Source organism: Neopsephotus bourkii, unplaced genomic scaffold (assembly GCF_033783945.1).
Source record: "Neopsephotus bourkii isolate Nb327-2 ecotype Australia unplaced genomic scaffold, CSIRO-AGI_Nbou_v1 NB_1634, whole genome shotgun sequence".
NCBI lineage: Eukaryota > Metazoa > Chordata > Aves > Psittaciformes > Psittacidae > Neopsephotus > Neopsephotus bourkii.
This window is the reverse complement of record NW_026902109.1, coordinates 3855521-3872307: the sequence shown is the minus strand read 5'-3', so window position 1 is coordinate 3872307 and position 16787 is coordinate 3855521. Positions and strand designations below refer to the sequence as shown.

Here is a 16787-nt window from a genome sequence, read left to right as displayed (position 1 = left end):
CCAAGGCAGAATAGAGGGGGAGGAGAACCTCTCTTGACCTACTAACCACACCCTTTCTAATGCACCCCAGGATGCCATTTGCCTTCTTGGCCACAAGGACACATTGCTGGCTCATGGTCATCCTCCTATCCACCAGGACCCCCAGGTCCCTTTCCCCTTCGCTACTTTCCAGCAGGTCAATCCCCAACCTGTACTGGTACATGGGGTTGTTCTTCCCCAGATGCAAGACTCTACACTTGCCCTTGTTGAATTTCATCAAGTTTCTCCCCGCCCAACTCTCCAGCCTGTCCAAGTCTCTCTGAATGGCAACACAGCCTTCTGGTGTGTCAGCCACTCCTCCCAGTTTAGTGTCATCAGCAAACTTGCTGAAAATCAGCAAACTTGATGAAAATATTAAACAGCACTGGGCCCAGCACCCACCCCTGAGGTACTCCACTAGTCACAGACCTCCAGCTAGATTCTGCACCATTGACCACAACTCTCTGCCTTCTTCCTTTCAGCCACTTCTTGATCCACCCCACTACCTGATCGTCAAGCCCACACTTCCTTAGCTTATCTATGAGGATGCTGTGGGAGACAGTATCAAATGCCTTACTGAAATCAAGAAAAACCACATCTACCGCGCTACCATCATCCATCCACCTACTTACTTCCTCATAGAAGGCTACAAGGTTGGTCAAACATGACTTCCCTTGGTAAAACCATGTTGGCTGCTCTTAATGACCCCCTCATCCTTGATATGTCTAGAGATGGTGTCAAGAATAAGTTGTTCCATCACCTTTCCAGGGATGGAGGTAAGGCTGACCGGTCTATAATTACCAGGGTCCTCCTTCTTGCCCTTCTTACAGACTGGTGTGACATCTGCCATCCTCCAATCCTCAGGCACCTCTCCCATTTCCCACGACTTACCAAAGATGATGGAGAGTGGCCCAGCAATGACCTCCACCAGCTCCCTCAGCACCCGTGGGTGCATTCCATCCGGACCCATCGATTTATAAGATGTCCAGATTGCATAGCTGATCCCTAACCCAATCCTCATCTACCAAAGCAAACTCCTCCTTTGTCCTGACTCCCTCTGGGGCAATAGGAATCCGGGTCCCCCGGGGAGAGTCTGCAGGAGTAAAGACAGAGGCAAAGAAGGCATTCAGCACTTCTGCCTTCTTTAAATCCTCTGTCTCCAGGGCACCCACCTCATTCAGCAGTGGGCCTATATTGCCCCTTGTGTTAGTTTTATTTGTTATGTATTTGAAGAAGCCCCTTATATTGTCCTTAACCCGACTAGCAAGATTAAGTTCCAAGGAGGCCTTAGCTGGCCTAATTGCCTCCCTACATCCTCTAACAACTGTCCTATATTCCTCCCAAGTGGCCAGCCCCTCTTTCCATAATCCATAGCTGTTGACCGCTTCCCATAAACCACAGCACCAAAGTCACCTAATTTTGGCCAGGCTGGACCAGCCAGTCACTTGTATTTACAGGCAGGCCTCTGTACATGCCAGCCCATAAACTGGTAGCAGATCCCACATGGAAAAGGGATTCAGGAAAACTCCAAAGGTGAAATGCAGTGATCTCTGCTGATCTTTGTATCTGAAAGAAGAGCCATGGGGGGCTGGTAGCAGACATCCACCCTGTCCTGTGGTTGTGCACTGCACTATTAGAATCATAGAATAGTTAGGGTTGGAAAGGACCTTAAGTTCATCAAGTTCCAACCCCCCTGCCATGGGCAGGGACACCTCACTCTAGACCATGTCACCCAAGGCCTCGTCCAACCTGGCCGTGAACACTGCCAGGGATGGAGCATTCACAACCTCCTTGGGCAACCTATTCCAGTGCCTCACCATATTCTTGTGTTCCTGGGATTGAAATGGGCTCGACATGCTCTGGTGGCAGGCTCCATCTCCTCTTTCATCAGACACCTACAAAGGAGGGCTCTCGAGAGGCTCACCCCCATGCAGGTCTCAGAGAACCAAAGTGTGGCAAGGTTGAGCAAGGACAGAGCCGGGGCTCTCCTTCCTCTCAGGAGAAACCACTGCTCCAGCAGCCCCAGCAGCCACCTTTGGTCTGCATGCAGTACAGATTCTCCCTACCCCACCAGAGCCAAGCACGGAAGTACCGCTTTGTGGGAATTTGTCCCTTGTGCTGTGATCCAGGCAGGTGCAACAGGGAGCTTAATCAGCTTCACCCAACTTAGCCGGCTGGCTATAAGGATTGCAAAGACCTTTCTGGCAAGGCTCTGTTCCTGTGGCAGGGGAGGTGGCACCTTTCTCTTAAGGGACAACACGAAGAGGAGTTTTGGGGCATTAATCCTTGTGGGGTGGTAGAGGTGGAATAGAAAGGAGGTCAGCACCTGGGTTTTCCTTGAGAAGAGGAGAGGCCTTGGGCAAGTGGCTTTGGTCTTGGGGCAGATTTTGAGAAAGAACAGCTTTCACTCCCAAATTGTGGGGAGCTTTCTCTTCCCTCCCCTCCCTCCCCCCAGTATTTCATTACAGTGAAAGCACAGCGTATAATAAAACTGTGTCCTTAAAAAAATGAGTCTCACAGACAGGCAGCCTTTGTCCAAAGGTGTAATTACAGGATAAATATGGGATGCAGACCAAGAAATGCGGTCTGGTCAGGCATGCAGTCTCTTAAAAAAATTCAACAGAAAACAAGGCTGTATTTAAATGCTGAAATGTCCATGTGTACTGTGGCCCCCGGTTCCTCACTGACCCATGGGTCCCACTGCCGACCCAGGCAGTGAAGCCGTAGCCATTCTCCATGCGGGAACCATACTAAGCCCCACAACGGAGTGAAGGGCAAGGGCAGATCTGTCCCAGCGGGGCTGGGTGAGGGCACACAGCTGCTTGGATGATGGGTTTCCCTCCAGCTCTGGTGCAGAAATCCCATCTGATAGAGCCGTGAGGGGACACGGGATTAGCTTGTCCGATCCCATTAAATGGAGCTACAGCAAGTGGGGCAGGAGAACGGGACAGGGGTCAGGATGGCTGGCAGAGCAGCCTCAACATCTGATGTTTGGGACAAACCTCGTCCCAAGCTGTGAAAAGGCTATTTTATGCATTTCAGTGGGCCTGCCTGGTGGCTTGGCTTTGTGGCCAGGCAGACATCCGCTGTGCCAGCTGCTGGTAGCAGTTTGCTGCCTGTGCCATGCATTAAACTGCACAGCACCTAAGGTGGTATTTCAGACCTGCTTGCCTCAATGTGCTATCTTACTTGGTGGCCAGCAGAACCTTCTGAGTCGAGCAAGAACTGCCTCTCTGCAGCAAAGCCATCCATGCTAGCAAGGCCACACACGCCAGCACGGCCCCAGTGAGCCCTGAGTGTGTCCAAGAAGGAGGCAAAGAAACAGCAGGGTGTACCTGCCGTCCAAAGTCAAGTCTGGATTAGACCAGCGGAGGGAAGCACTAACCAGAAAGATGCTATTTAGAGGGGAGCAGCACGTACATAATTCATTAAAGCTTTCAGTGGTGCTACGTCATCTTGTGTTACCTGCAATAACCCTAAGGAGAAGCAGGCTTCAGCTCTGTCCCACAGGGCACGTGTCCCCTCACTGCTCTGGGCTATTTGCAGCAAACGTCTCTCTGGTGACAGTGAGCATCACAAGCCCAAATTTTCCCCCAAATACAGCTGTGGCTGAGTGGGTGAGCCCAGAGGCAGCACAGCTGCAGGCACTCACCCATGCAGGGCAGGTTATAGAAGACCCCTGTGTTAGGGAAGCAAGGGGTGGGGTTTTTTTCATTGCTTGTGTTAAGGCAAGCCTGGTCCTTCTGGGAGTGGTTTTATCTCTGACAGCTTGGATCCCTTGAAAAAGGGATGGGGTTTTTGCCATTGGTGTGCATGAAGGAAGAGCGATGCCTCTGCTCTCTGCTGTGGGTTTCTTGTGTGGTCCACTTGAGTGCAGGTACGTCCTTGCTCTAAGGCACTGCTTCTTGCTGGGGCTTTCCCAATGCATGTTTTTAATCCTAGATCCATGCCTTTCCTCCTATAGGGAAGGAGCAGCGCAAGGTTTGGAAGTGGTCAAAGCAGGATGAGTAGGGAGGACAAACGTCCCCCCGTCAGCATCAGAATTCATCTGCGTTAGGGTCTAAAGGACCTGCATGTTCCTCATGGCTTCCCAGTGTGTCTGGCATGGCACAGGGGTCACGGCTGTGTGGGTTTAATGGGAGCAATTAGCTCCTGTGGAAATCTGCATGGGTTGGGGGCACATTTCCTTTCTGTCCTGTGATGTTTTTGATGGGAAGCTGGAGGGCGTCCAGGAAAAAATGCTCATACTTGGCTAGGAATGACGGGCTGGAGCCAGCCAGGGCTGGGGCAGTGCAGGCAGCGCAGGTGAGAAAGGGCAGTTGCCACTATCCCCTCTGGCCTCAGCTCAGCCCAGTTCCCTCTTCCCTCACCTCTTTCTTTGTATGTCCCTTTGTTTTTTCTTTCTCTGACCAAGCCCCTAGGCTCCTCCATGCATGGTCAGATGGGAAGGGGATGCTGGGCACCCTTCTGACATCCCCTTCCTGCTCCGGCAAGCAGAGCAGCGACTTACTCCTTGTGCTGATTTGCAAAGCAACAGTTAAAACTTTATTTGCTCTGCGAAAGCCAACCCCATGGGTACAGAAACACAGGAGGTGTTTGCCCGTAGTCATTGCCCTGGGTCCAGCATGTTCCCCCTCGTGCTGGCCAAGCTCTGCAGCCTTTTTCCAGCACGCAGCTGTGGAGTATCCATCCGACCTCGGCGACCCTGCAGCTTTCCCAGCAGGAAGCCTCCAAACAAAACCCAATTCACTCTTCTAACCCGGGGCTGTTTGTGATGCCGAGAGCTGCGTGCGAGACGAGGAGGGAGTGATGGCTCTCCATTGCCTGCAAAGGGTGAGGGCATTGCCCATGCTGCTCAGTGCAAAGGAAACCCCACTTCTGCATGCTCTCTGCAGCCGGGCGGTGTCGGGCACCCTGGGCTCACACCTTGAGGCCAGATGATCCCTGGCGTGCGAGGCGGCTGCGCTCACAAACCTCCGCAGCAGGCTCATTGCGGGCGGCTGCTCGGGGCTCCGGCATGGCTGCTCCCCGCCCGCCGGCCCCGCACTCCTCAATGCTGCCTCTGTTCTCACTCTTGGGTCAAAACGTAGCTTGTGTGAGCTCGGCCCCGGCACTGCTCATCGCTGCAGCGGCAGCGCATGCCTCCTGGCCAGCACACACAGCACAGCTGTGGCCAGCTGCCTTAGTTTTGCCTTTGGCCAACAGCTCTGGCTGGGAGGAGGTGACGTGCGGCTGCTGGCCACGCCTGGGGGCGAGTGGCGACCCCTCAGGGCTCCCCCAGCTCATGGAAACAACTGCTGCGCGCCACCAAAATGCCTGGCTTCTCCCATGGGTAGCTGCTGGAACCCAAAATACAGAGAGAGTAAAAGGGTGTGCTGCAAATTGGGCTAAAAATAGTCATTTTCATTCATTAAATGGGAATAGGAGGGGGCAGCGCAGTGCCAGGCTATTGCTGGGTGAAACGTGCAGATGGCAAACACCCTGAAACTCCCCACGCCTTTATGTCATCAGTACACACACACAGAGCGGTGCTGCTGACAGGTATTCGTGGGGCTCTTCCCAGGTGACACACAAACGCCAAGGAGACAGGAGATGCTTTGGACTCTGTGCTGTTGTATTTTTGTTTTTAATTAAATAAGTCCAACCCTCTTCCAGCAGGTGCCGGGGTTCACAGTCACTCCTGCACAGGGATGGCCGCGCTCCACTGGGAACATGGGGGGTTCTAGCCCGCTGGTCCCTGGCGGCTCTCACGGGATCATGCAGCAGGACATAGTGGACTCCAGCCAAAACCTGACCTCCACCACCTCAGCTGTGGGTGTCTCTCCGTTTCTGTGAGGTACGTTGTGCTGCTCTGGTTTTTGGGCTTAGCTCCTTGGCCTGCCTCCCCCTCTTCTTCACATAATAAATAAATAAATTTGCCTGGCGACCCTGCTATGCAAATACACAGGGAAAAATGGATAAAAAGCAAACCCCAAACCCCTCAAACCAACTTTGAAGAGCACCAAACCACAAAGTCATCGCAGTTCACTGCAGCCCAAGTGCCAGCCGGGGCTCCATGTGCGACTCCTGCCCCAGCCATGACTCTGGGGCAGTTCCCAGTCCGTGCTGGTGTATGAAGGCACTAAACCAGTAAGGCCACTGGGGTCTGGGTCCTTGCTGGCACCACAGGGGTCTCATCCTTGCCTTGTCCTAGCTGGGGTGGTGGCAATGGGAGAGCGCTTGGTCCTGTTGCCCTCTGCTCCCCCTCACCCTCCTCTTCCTCGGTTCAGCCCCTGAGCCGGGGAGGGGGCCCTGGTGCCACCCTTGCAATTTCCCCATTCCTGGAGGAATTGTGTAACTCAGGCTCTGCAGGACCCCGGGGTCTGCTCTGCCAGGATGCTTCGGCTCCTGGGGCTGCCCATCTCCATCCAGCAGCAGCTCCAGGAGCAGGGACCCCTGGGTCCCCTCCAGGCCGGCCAGGAGCACGGCCACAGCCCCTCGTTCCCCCCCACTGCCATCCCCTCCTGCTGTTATGTGACCCAGGAGGGCTGTGCCTCCTCCAGCAGGCTGAAGGAGCGGTTAGCCAGTGCGGCAGGGCTGCTGGCCAGCTTGTAGCCAAAGAGGCGCATGGCCGGGGCGCAGGCGTCCTGCACCACCTGCGCCAGCTTGAAGGGGATGCTGAAGCGCCACTTCTCAAACTGCTCAGAGGAGTTCTTGCGGGTGGAGTAGACGCCGCTGCCATCCCGGGGAGCCTGCGTGTTTTTACCGATCCACTCCTCCACCTGTGGGGTGAGGGGCAGCCCAGCGAAGCGGTACATCTCCTCTGCCTTCTGCAAGGGCGCCCGCGCCACGTCCTCATAGCGAACCAGCATGTAGCGGCCCCGCAGCCAGCCCGGCCGCCGCAGCCCCAGCTCGGCTGACAGACGGATGCTCTCGCAGTTGCCCCGCAGCCGCTGCACCTCCTCCTCACGGAGGGGAGCCTCCCCTTCGGACGCCCACTTCTTCCAGGTCTCGTATTTGCCGGAGAAGGCTACCATGCGGGAGGCCAGGACGGCTCGGGGGTCCCGTACCAGCTGGATGATGCGCACATCCAGCCGGGGGTCCTCCACCAGCGGCTGCAGGAACTCCAGCTGCCGGATGCGCACCGTCTTCAGGGCTATGTGCTGCTTGCGCCGGCATGCCTCGGTGGCCAGGGTGATGTTGAGGGGGCCGCAGCGGCGGTTCTTGCAGTGGTACTTCTCAAAAACCTTCTTGGCACTGGGTGTGCAGACGGGCTCCTCGCAGAGCGAGCGGCTCGAGCCCCGCCGGAACATGAAGGGTGTCAGGTGGCCCTCGGGTGCCGGCGAGATGAAGCTCTCCAAGATGTAGAGGTCACAGAGGAGGAGCTGCTTGAGGACATCCCGGTAGACCAAGGCTGAGCCCACCGCGTTGGCTCCCCCTGGCTCGAAGGTCACTGTCCTCTCGATGTGCCAGAGGGGCTCAAAGAGGTAGAAGATGCTGCCCTGCTGGTTGAAGAACTCCCCCACGAAGGAGGATCCGGTGCGGGTGGTGGCCATGAGCAGGACGTGCCGCCGTGGCGTGGGGTCCCCGTCTCCGGACAGCTGCAGGGTGACGTTGCGCAGGCGGGACCTCAGCTGGGAGAAGGCGGCGTCCAGCTCTCGCAGGGAGGCCAGCGAGCCGTTCTCAGCTGGTGCCGGGCTGGCCTCCATCCCGTTGGCCTCTGCCAGTGCCTGCGGGGACTGCTTCAGCTTGTCTGACACCCTGCGGGGAGAGCCAGCACAGCCTGGAGGACAGCGGGAACACCCCCATGCCCTGGTGAAGGGCTTCAGGGGGTTCTCACAGCACAGGAGCTGGGGATGTCAGGGAGACAAAGGGCTGAAAGCATGGGATGCTGAGGTACCCACTCCCTACCTGGAGATGAAGTTGTTCTCCTTCTCAATGATGACGAGGCCAACTACAAAGACCAGCAGGACCGCGTACTTGCTTCTCATCTTCAAGCAGTGCAGCAGCTCCCGGAAATCCTGGGGCAGAGTGCGTCGGAGCTCCATGGGGAGCACACGCAGGTCTCTCCTGCCCGCCAGGGAGGTATCCTGGGCTAGCCGCCTGGCATCCTCTGCCCCGCTGGCCCTGCGCGGGCCGGCCCTGCCTGCGGGGAGAAGGAGAGTCAGCATGGTGGTGGCTCTCTGAGGGCAGCAGGGAACAGGCAGGGGTCAGAAGCTGACCCTTCCCGTAAAGGACAACCAACAATGTCTTGACAAGAGCAGCAAAAACTGGGGAGTTCCTCCCTGCTGCTCTATCCCATCCATGAGGAGCAGCGGCCTCAACGGCTGCTCCTCCTCCTTCCCAAAATACATCTGCCTGACGGGACCCCTTCCCACGGCTCCACCAGCTGCCCCTGCCAGCCCTGAAACCCAATCCCCACCCCCCAACAGCTGCCTGCTCCCCGCTGGCCAGAAGCCTGCTGCTGGCAGAGCGGCAGCTCCTCATCCTGGTCCGTGGGGCATCGTGGCTCCCAGCCTCTGGAATGAGCTACTTTTGGGAAGGGTTGCAGGCTCCCCCAGGATGGGGCCGCACGGCTTCCGCCTTCCCGCAGCACAGCAGTGGCGGCTGCTCAGCCATGGAAATGAAACCCAGAGGGTTTCCAGGAACAGCGGTGGGACAGAAATGCTGCTGCTGCTGCCGACAGTCAGCCTTTTTCCAAAAGGAAAGTGTGATGGCAGCGCGCTCTCTGAGATGCACTAAACCAGCGTCCCAAGTGGGCCACGCTGGAGATTCTGGGGGCCGTTCACAGCCCCAGGGCAGGTCTCCAGCACATGCTGCATATACAGATCTACACGCGCAAGGCTTGCCAGTGCCTGCTAACTGGCTGCTGGTTCGCACACCCAGCATCCATCCGGCCACGTGGGTGATGCTGTTTGCTCGTCCCACTTTCTTGGCCAGACTTTCGGTGACTCAGGGAAAGTCTATTTAGCTTTGGTTTGGCTCCTGCCAGCGCGACCCTGGCAGCCCATCCTGCCCCTGCTTTCAGGGGTGAAGGGGGGGAGCCTGACAGAGCCCCATCCTATGGGAGGCCCCTGGGGTTTGCCGGAGGGGAGGCACCCTGGCTGTGCCACGGTGCCCGCAGCCCTTTGCAGGGTGTGGATCAGGGAAGCCCTGCCAGGCATTGCATCACGCCCAGCACCGTCCTCAGCCAAAGCCTGCGTTTTTTGGTGTTGCTCACTGTATGCCCCTCCTGCTGGGAAGGAGGGACCATGAGCAGGAGGAGAGGGATGCACCCCCCAGCCAGGGCAGCATCCCAGCTCACCCTGTCCCTAACCCTCTCTTGTGGGAGGATCAGGAGCTTCCCAGCTTGAGCAAATCACTCAGCTCCCAGGGTCTGGCTTTGAGCCATCTCCTTCCCAGCAAAAGAGGATAAAAAGAGACACTCACACCCATACACCCAGCAGACCAGGCCTTGGTGGGACACAGAGGCCCTGGACAGCCATCAGCTCCCAGCCCTCCCTGAATGTTCCCTCAGCTCCCTCCTTTCCCTGCAGCGGTGGCACTGAGGTCCCCCTGCACACGTACGTGTGTGTTTAACACCCTGTTAGTTTAGTTTGTCAGCACACAGCTCCATGGGGACAGGCAGGTGCCTTTTGACACGCTGCCCCCCGAGTCCGCCCTCCTCCGTCCTGCTCAGTGCCCCGGTGACGACAGGACTTGTCGGAGCATTGGAGCAACCGAGAGAGGAAATAAAATACACAAAGTCCTTGGTGTGTGGCCACATCTCTCAGCGCCTGGCAGAGCTGCTGCCTTCACTGCTGCAAAGGACTTTGTGTTCGTGGCATCCTGGGAAGCAGCAGTCTGCATCCCTCCACAGTGCCGGGGACCATCCCCTCCCCTTGCTGCCCAGAACACGCACGCAGAAGGGGATGGCATCAACCACTTGGTCAAACAGAATCCCCCAGCAAAGCCAGCCTGGGGTTTTCCCCCTTCAATGCCCCCAGCCAGCCGACCACAAACAAGCCACAGACCTGGAATTATTCAGGGGGCTGACAAAGAGAGCCGTTTCCAGCAGTGCTGGCAAAACCGTGATTCCAGGCCTGGGGCAGACATAATTCATTAAATAAACAGCCGGCTGCAAATGTCCTGCCTGGGACCTGCAGGGTGGCGGTGACAGGCGTGGGGGCCCTTGTGGGGCTGAGCCATGGGGCTGGGGGACACATGGGGTGACCTAGCAAGGCTGGCTGGGGCTGCTTGGCATCCTAAAGCTCTTCCTCAGTGGGGCCTGCGAGGCACAGCCTGGCCAGGGCAGTGAACAGGCCACAAGCGTCCCTTTGTGAGTGGGAACAGAGGGGCTCTGTGTGCCCCATGCGCTCCCCTCCAGGCGCCTGCTGGGGCTCCGCCGGGCTGGGAGGTGCGAGGAGAGGAGCGGGGATGGGGCTGACCACCCCAGGGTGCACCGCCAGCATCCGCTCCCAGGGGATGCACGGACAGCAGACAGGCAGGCAAGTGGACACACATCACCTCCGGTGACGGCAGGCAGCGGATAGGCAGCGCCCTCCTCTTACCCTGCACATCTCTAAACAAGACAGAATGATTTCCACGAGCACTAAACTGAGGCGCCCCAGAAGGCAGGAGAACTCCCGCAGTGCCGCTCCCTGTCTTCTCCTATCCCTCAGGCTGGAAACGTTTCTCATTTCATCAGAGATGGCTACAGTTCCCACTGTCAAGATGATAAAAGGCTTTGTGGATTTCCCAGCTGAGTCAAAGCCAGCAAAGGGACTTTTTCTTTTGGGTGGTGGTGGGGGTTTTGTCCCAGTGCAAAGCTTGGGAACAAAGCTTGGGCAGATACCTGCCACTACTAGCAAGCTAACCTGCCACAGCAAGAAGGAAGGACTCAGTAATGGAGATGCTGTATCATTCAAGTCTGCTGCAGCAAGTTGGTGCAGTGGATGGGCGCTCCCACTAGTGAGAAGAGCAGTGTAGCCCCAGGGCAAGGATGGCAAGGCCCTGTTATGAGAGGAAGGAGTGAAGGGAAGCTCTTGTTGCCCTTCTGCAGTGCTTCACAGGACTGCCTGCCTGGGAGAGTGGAGCTGGGGTTTTCAGCTCGGTTTTGGGAAAGGAGAGGTCTTTCATGAAGCCTTGGGGCTCTCCTCTCGTCTCCCTCCTGCAGCTGCCCCAACACCTACCGGGTGGGATCCAGGAAAGGAAAGATGCCTGTGGGCTGGTGGGGGGAAGCCAGCTGAAGGTGCGACTGGATGAAGTCACATTTTCCTCCGGTGATTCAACAGGCAACAACTGAGCTCCGGACAAGGAACGGCAGTGAAACATCTACAAGCTCCCTCTTTGCATGAGATCCGTCTGTCCATCCAGCCCCCACATCTGCCCTCGTGCATCCTGCCTGGCTCCCAGGAGAGAGGAGTCCGCAGGGACCTTTGGCTGAGCTCGCTGCACCCGGCCCCCCCTCTGCAGTGCTTTGGTTCATCAGATTTACAGCAGCAGTGTGGGGCAGCTAAACAGGGGCAGAATAACAGAGAGATAAGGTGAAGGGGCTCATCTGATCTCCCTGCTGCTCTTTGTCTGCAACCTGAGGGGAAAAAAAAACCTTCCATATTTACTCTATCAGCTATTTCCGCTCCCGACTTCCTCCTGAGGTTGGCCCTGGGAAAGGCACCTCTGACTCTTCCCACTTTGCTTTCATCTCCCAGCAATTTTCATCCTGCCCCTGGCTCTTCTCCAAAGCATGGCACAAGCACCTCACCGCTTCAGGCTGCCCCCTGGCACAGCTAAGGTGGCTGCCTGGGCAGGTAGTTCTTGCTTGTAAGTGTGTGTATTCAACCTAAAAAAAGGTGAGGAAAAAGGAAGTCACTTCCTACGATGTTTATAAAGAGCTAGAATAGCCTCAAGCCTCATCAACTTGAAGTCAGGAAACTGTCTGTCAGAGGAGTAAGTTGGAAATGCCAAGCCCTTCTGGCTTGGGCAGACACAGAGCTCCAGTGCCTGCAGCAGCCCCAACCTGTCCTGCCATGGCACAGAGAAACCCCAGCATGAGCAGGGGCCATATCCCCTAGGGGAGACAGTGTCCCTCTGCCTTGACCAGCCCTCTGGGAACACAGCCAGGCGTTTGTTCCTCCACATGTTCGGTCCCTCAAGTTAATGCAGGGGCCACGCTCGCTTCTCTTTCCCATTCTCTTCCCAGCTCTGCCTCTCAGTCCTTCCACCTGCCTTGGATTGGTCCTCCCCCTGAGGAGGCATGCTAAGCTCTGGGATGACCCAGATGAGCTGGCCTTGCTCCTTGTGTCCCTAAAAGCGCTGCCCAGAATGGATTTCAAGGCTGGTGTTAGGCAGAGTAATGCTGGTGACAGGACCAGCCCAGGCGTTGTGGCCAGCACAGACCAGTCTTTGCTCTCCCTCACCTTGGGTAGTGTCCAAAGAGAGGTGTTTCCTCTTGACCCAGCAGTGAGGAGAGCTGCTGCTGCCTGAGCCTCTGATGAATGCAACGGGGCTTCCAGACACTTCAGTGCTGGACATGGGGGTAAAACATGCACATGCTGCACTGCCAGGCAGGGACCGGCCTTCTAGGAGCAGATCTGGACCAGGAGTCAGCAGGACCAGCTGAGCCAGCTGAAATACCCACAGCCTTGCTGGACACCACAGACACTGGTGGGGTGGGCTGTGCAGCACCCCTTGCAGCAACGGTGCGTGACTGACCATGCCAACCATCCTCCTGAGCAGCGAGGGAGTCCAGAGAGCGGACCACCAAGATGGGCAAGAGGACTGCTCTGCACTGGTGGCACAATGCTGGCTGCTGTGCATGCCATCACCCCCAGGGCCGTGCTGGGAACCGCAGATGCCAGTCCCTGCTTCAGTGACCCTCCCAGTGCCTCACGTTCCTTCTCCCCACTGCTCCACGCTACACTGGAAGTTCCTCTGTCAAACCCACCTCAAAACCAGGGACACTGCTTGTTCTGTGCCCTGCTCCGCTCTCTTTCACCCCAAGGCAGGTATCTGTAACCCTCAGGGATCTACAGGAGGGACTGGTGGTGAGAGGTGTTCACTGGACCCCTGCCACCCTTGGGAAAATGCAGATCATGCCTGGATCCTGGCAGCACAGGGACACCAGGAGTGTGAAGACAAGTCCAACAGCGAAGCAACATGGCAGATGTGGGAAAGTTGCGGAGTTAGATCCCTGTCCTGGCATGGTGTTGTAAATCCTTGACTGTGGAAAAGGAAACGCTTTCCCCTGGGGATGGAGGCCGGGCTCAGGTCCTGCAGTTCAAAGGCAGCGGGGTGTGGGCAGCTCCCCCAAATGTGGCTGGGAATGACTGCCAAAATCCCCACAGGCACTAAGCAGGGACTCTGCCCTGGCAGCCCTTTCCCCTGTGAGGTAACCCCACACCAGCCAAGTCCCGTTGGGCACCTGGGGCCATCGGGGTACCGGTGTCCCAGCTCTCGCAGAAAAGCTGCTGGGTCCTGGTGACCGGAGCCGGCCGAGGGCCAGGGTGCCTCAGCAGCCCTCGGGCAGGAGGGGAAAGGGTGAGGATAACTTTCCAGTGCTCCTCGGAGAGGCTGGCAGGCCGGATGATGCAACTCCGGGATAGCTCTGAGAAAGTCTCCTTTTCTCGATCCAGACGTGCTCCGTTCGGGATGGAAGCTCAGCGCTGCAGCTCCAGCGCTCGCCCTTATTTCGTTTATTATGTTTTTCATCTTTTTTTCCCCGAAGGAAAGCGACGGGGCGAGCTGCTGGGGCGGTCACGTCCCGAGAGCACTTTCAGAAGGCGAGGCGCTGGGATCCGGCCGCCCCGCCGGCGGGGAGGCATCTCCAGCGCTGCCCCGCTGCGGGCGCGGGAGGCGGGGGCCCCGCACCGAGACAAAGGAGCGGCCGAGGCCGGAGGGCGCACAAAGGAGTCGGCGGAGCCCGGGGCCGCCCCTGCGGAGGGATGCGGCCGCGGAGCCCCCGGCCTCCCTGCGCCCCGCCGCCCCGGGCCCGGCCCAGCTCCCCCTGCCCGGGGGGACCCCCGGCGGGGGCTCCTCCTCGCACGCCCAACTTCCCGCAACTCCCCTCCGCGCCGGGAGAGAAAGGCCCGACCCCCGCCGCTATCCTCCCCCTCGCCCCCGGGCGGACAGGGGCTCCCGCTCCCGGGGCTCCCGCTGCCCGTCGCTCCAGGCCCCCAGCTGCGCTCCCTCTCCGGCTCCAGCTCCAACCCCATCACTCCCGGGCCCCGTTGCACCTACCCGGCAGCGGCCGCTCCGCGGGAAGAGCTCGCCTGGTCCTGCCGTGCGTGAGGAGGGAGGGCAGCGGGTCCCCTGCTTTTCTTCACGGCGCTGTCATCCTCCCTCCCTCCCTCCTTCCCTCCCTCCCCTCTTCCCTCCCTCTTTCCTTCCTTCCTTCCTCCCTCCCGGGGCGGCGGCGGGGGGGAGCGGTGCCGGCGCCTGGCCGCGGGTCCCGGGGCGGAGCTGGGCAGGGTCCCCGGGCCAGCCTCCCCGCTGCCTGCCCGCCACCTCCGCTACACGCCGCGGCTGGAAACCGGGAGCTGCCGGCCCCAGCCCCCGGATCGCCCCGGGCTGCAAGGGGCCGCCTGGGCGCTGAGGGGGAAAATGGGGTGCAGGGAGCGCACAGACACCCCGCGAAAGTGTCCCACCAGGGCTAAGGCGAACTCCTTCACGGGCACCGCGGGCCGATTCGGGCCGTAGGTTCCTGTACAGCCTCCTGCCCAAAGCGGGGGCACACCGGGGTGGTCAGGGCTTTATCCTGCAGACCTCTACGGATGGAGCCGGCGCATCCTCTCCAGGCAGCCTGCTGACTGCCGGGCTGTGCTCGTGGGGAAAATGTTACTCCTTGTATCGGCTCTGCACCTCCCTGGTCCCAGCTCTCATCCTTCCACTACTCGAGGAGCCTGGTTCCATCCTCTCTCCATGCCCACCCTGCAGGCATTGGAGGGCTCCTTCTCCTTATCCTCAGCCAAAGCTGGCTTCAGGGTCAGCACCTGCCTTCCCAAATCCTTGAACTCTGTTTTCTCCCCACACAGGAGCTGCGGGTGGGTTTACCCCATGGGATGGCCATACACTGTGGTGAGCCATACCGGTAAGCAGGAGCCTGTGTGCCCTGGAAGGGCAGGGAGTGGGAGCATCTTACTGGGAGCAGGAAAGAAGCTTTGGGGGACACCAGCTGTCACTGTCCCCGCAGGGCAGGCATAGGGTTTAAATCATATAGAAATGCCTACTCTGGCTTTTGTGCAGAAATGCACACAGCTCCCTCAGAGCTCTGTAACATCAGACACCAAGGAGCTGAAAGACATCTGGCTTTGCAGGCAGAGAGAGATCCCAAAAAGTAGTCTCCATAAAAAGTTTCAGCCCTCTTTCACATTCCTGGCATAGTTTTTATGCTGCGCATGTGACATAGGCAGAAAACGCAGGTTTTCTTGGCATTCATGTGCAATGACCTGCATAGCTCATTAGTGGCTTCCTATTAGCAAAGGTAGTATGTACGGGTTTACATACAGAGTGCTTGCAGCAACAGTGTGTGTGTGCAAACGTGCGTGTGTATTCATATATATGTAGAGACATACATTAACACAGGGATGTTGTGGACCTGCCTAGTGTTGCTTGGAGGCATGTGGGGCTGGTGGCACAGCCCGTGTAAAGGCAGGAAAGGCTGGGTGTGATGTTTATGGTATAGCCTTCATCTGTCCATACCTCCTTCTGCTTTTCTGCTTTAAGTGAGCATCCCGCAGTCGCAGACGGGCATGCTAACTCTGGTACACCCCTGTCACAGTGCTGGCTCCTGCAGCATCAGTGGTGGAGTGTCTCACAAGTTCTGCCTAATTGAGTCAAACTCAGGGCTTGCAGGGTCAGGCCTGTGTAGGCTGTCAGGTTAATCATATCAAACAGCAGATAAGTCTGACTGGTTGCACACTGCAGGAGTTTCTTGGGGTTTTGAAACATGGCGAAGAATTTTTAAGCTCCTCACTTGTTATTTCAATTGAAACAGGGAATTCTGCCTCAGATGTGGTGGGCAGAGGAAATCTTGGAGAAATACGTTTGTAATACGTAAATAACTTTCAGATGAGGGCAAAGAGAGGCTGGTGGGGAGTGGGGATGTCACTGCCTTTGTAGGATGCTTTTGCAGTGGTAGCAGGGGGGTGGGAAGAGCAGAGCAGGGTCCCTTCCCCATGCAGCTGTAGTGTGGGGCCCAGCCTGGACTGAAGCCCCTGCCTCCTGTGCACATGCATGGGGAGCTCCATACGGAGATCACCTTCCTGCTTCATCAGTAAGTAAAGCTGGCACAGAGAAGAACAAAGTGCCTTCTCCTCCCCACAGATTGCTGAGAGAGGCAACGGGAGAGGCAGGGAGTTGTGTTTCCTCCGCCCTTCACTAGCTGTGGGATCACATTCCCTTTGTCACCCACTCCTCTTCCCCCAGGGATAACAGAGACTGTTCTCCTTGCTCCTCATGTTGCACATGAGCATGTACACATATACACATGCACATATGCCTGCCACGCGGGAGGAGGGAGGGGAGCGGCCCCCAGAATGACATCAGGAGCAAGGAAAGGGGGACGTGTTGCTATAGCAACCAGGATGCTCTGGGTTTTCGGGCAACAAAGGCATCTGATGCTCATTTTCCACCCAGTCCAAGCTGATAATGTGGTGGTGACCAGGTCAGGCTCCAATTTAAAAAAGCCTCCACTGGTCCTTGCTCTGTTAAAGCCAGGGCAGTGAATGTCTAGAAATCTGCCTGTGGGTTAGATACCACCGAATTCTGTCCCCACATCCCTTCATTTCCTGTCTGGTGGCATCTGGCAACAG

The 16787-nt window shown here is 57.6% G+C and overlaps 2 protein-coding genes across 2 annotated transcripts in view; one reads left to right on the top strand and one right to left on the bottom strand.

The window, feature by feature from the left end:
- Positions 1–5611: 5611 nt before the first annotated feature.
- On the bottom strand, positions 5612–14333 carry CHST3 (carbohydrate sulfotransferase 3). The gene is made up of 3 exons (XM_061373912.1): positions 14215–14333; positions 7909–8143; positions 5612–7758 (listed from the first exon to the last, which is right to left on the bottom strand). The coding sequence occupies exons 2-3, from the start codon at positions 8043–8045 to the stop codon at positions 6528–6530; spliced, it is 1368 nt and encodes a 455-aa protein (XP_061229896.1). The 5' UTR covers positions 8046–8143; positions 14215–14333; the 3' UTR covers positions 5612–6527.
- A 65-nt stretch (positions 14334–14398) lies between these two features.
- The window catches only part of LOC133223329 (prosaposin), a 40427-nt gene continuing 38038 nt past the window's right edge, over positions 14399–16787 (top strand). The window contains exons 1-2 of the mRNA XM_061373925.1: positions 14399–14669; positions 15009–15064. Of these exons, the coding sequence (XP_061229909.1) occupies positions 14578–14669; positions 15009–15064 (148 nt within the window). The 5' untranslated portion in view covers positions 14399–14577. The remainder of the gene's footprint in view (positions 14670–15008; positions 15065–16787) is intronic.

Excerpts from the sequence above, each read along its gene's own strand:
- CHST3 (XM_061373912.1), bottom strand. The coding sequence starts at position 8,045 with ATGGAGCTCCGACGCACTCTGCCCCAGGATTTCCGGGAGCTGCTGCAC. Across the intron at positions 7,759-7,908 it reads GAGAACAACTTCATCTCCAG|GGTGTCAGACAAGCTGAAGC; the intron begins GTAGGGAGTGGG and ends CTCTCCCCGCAG.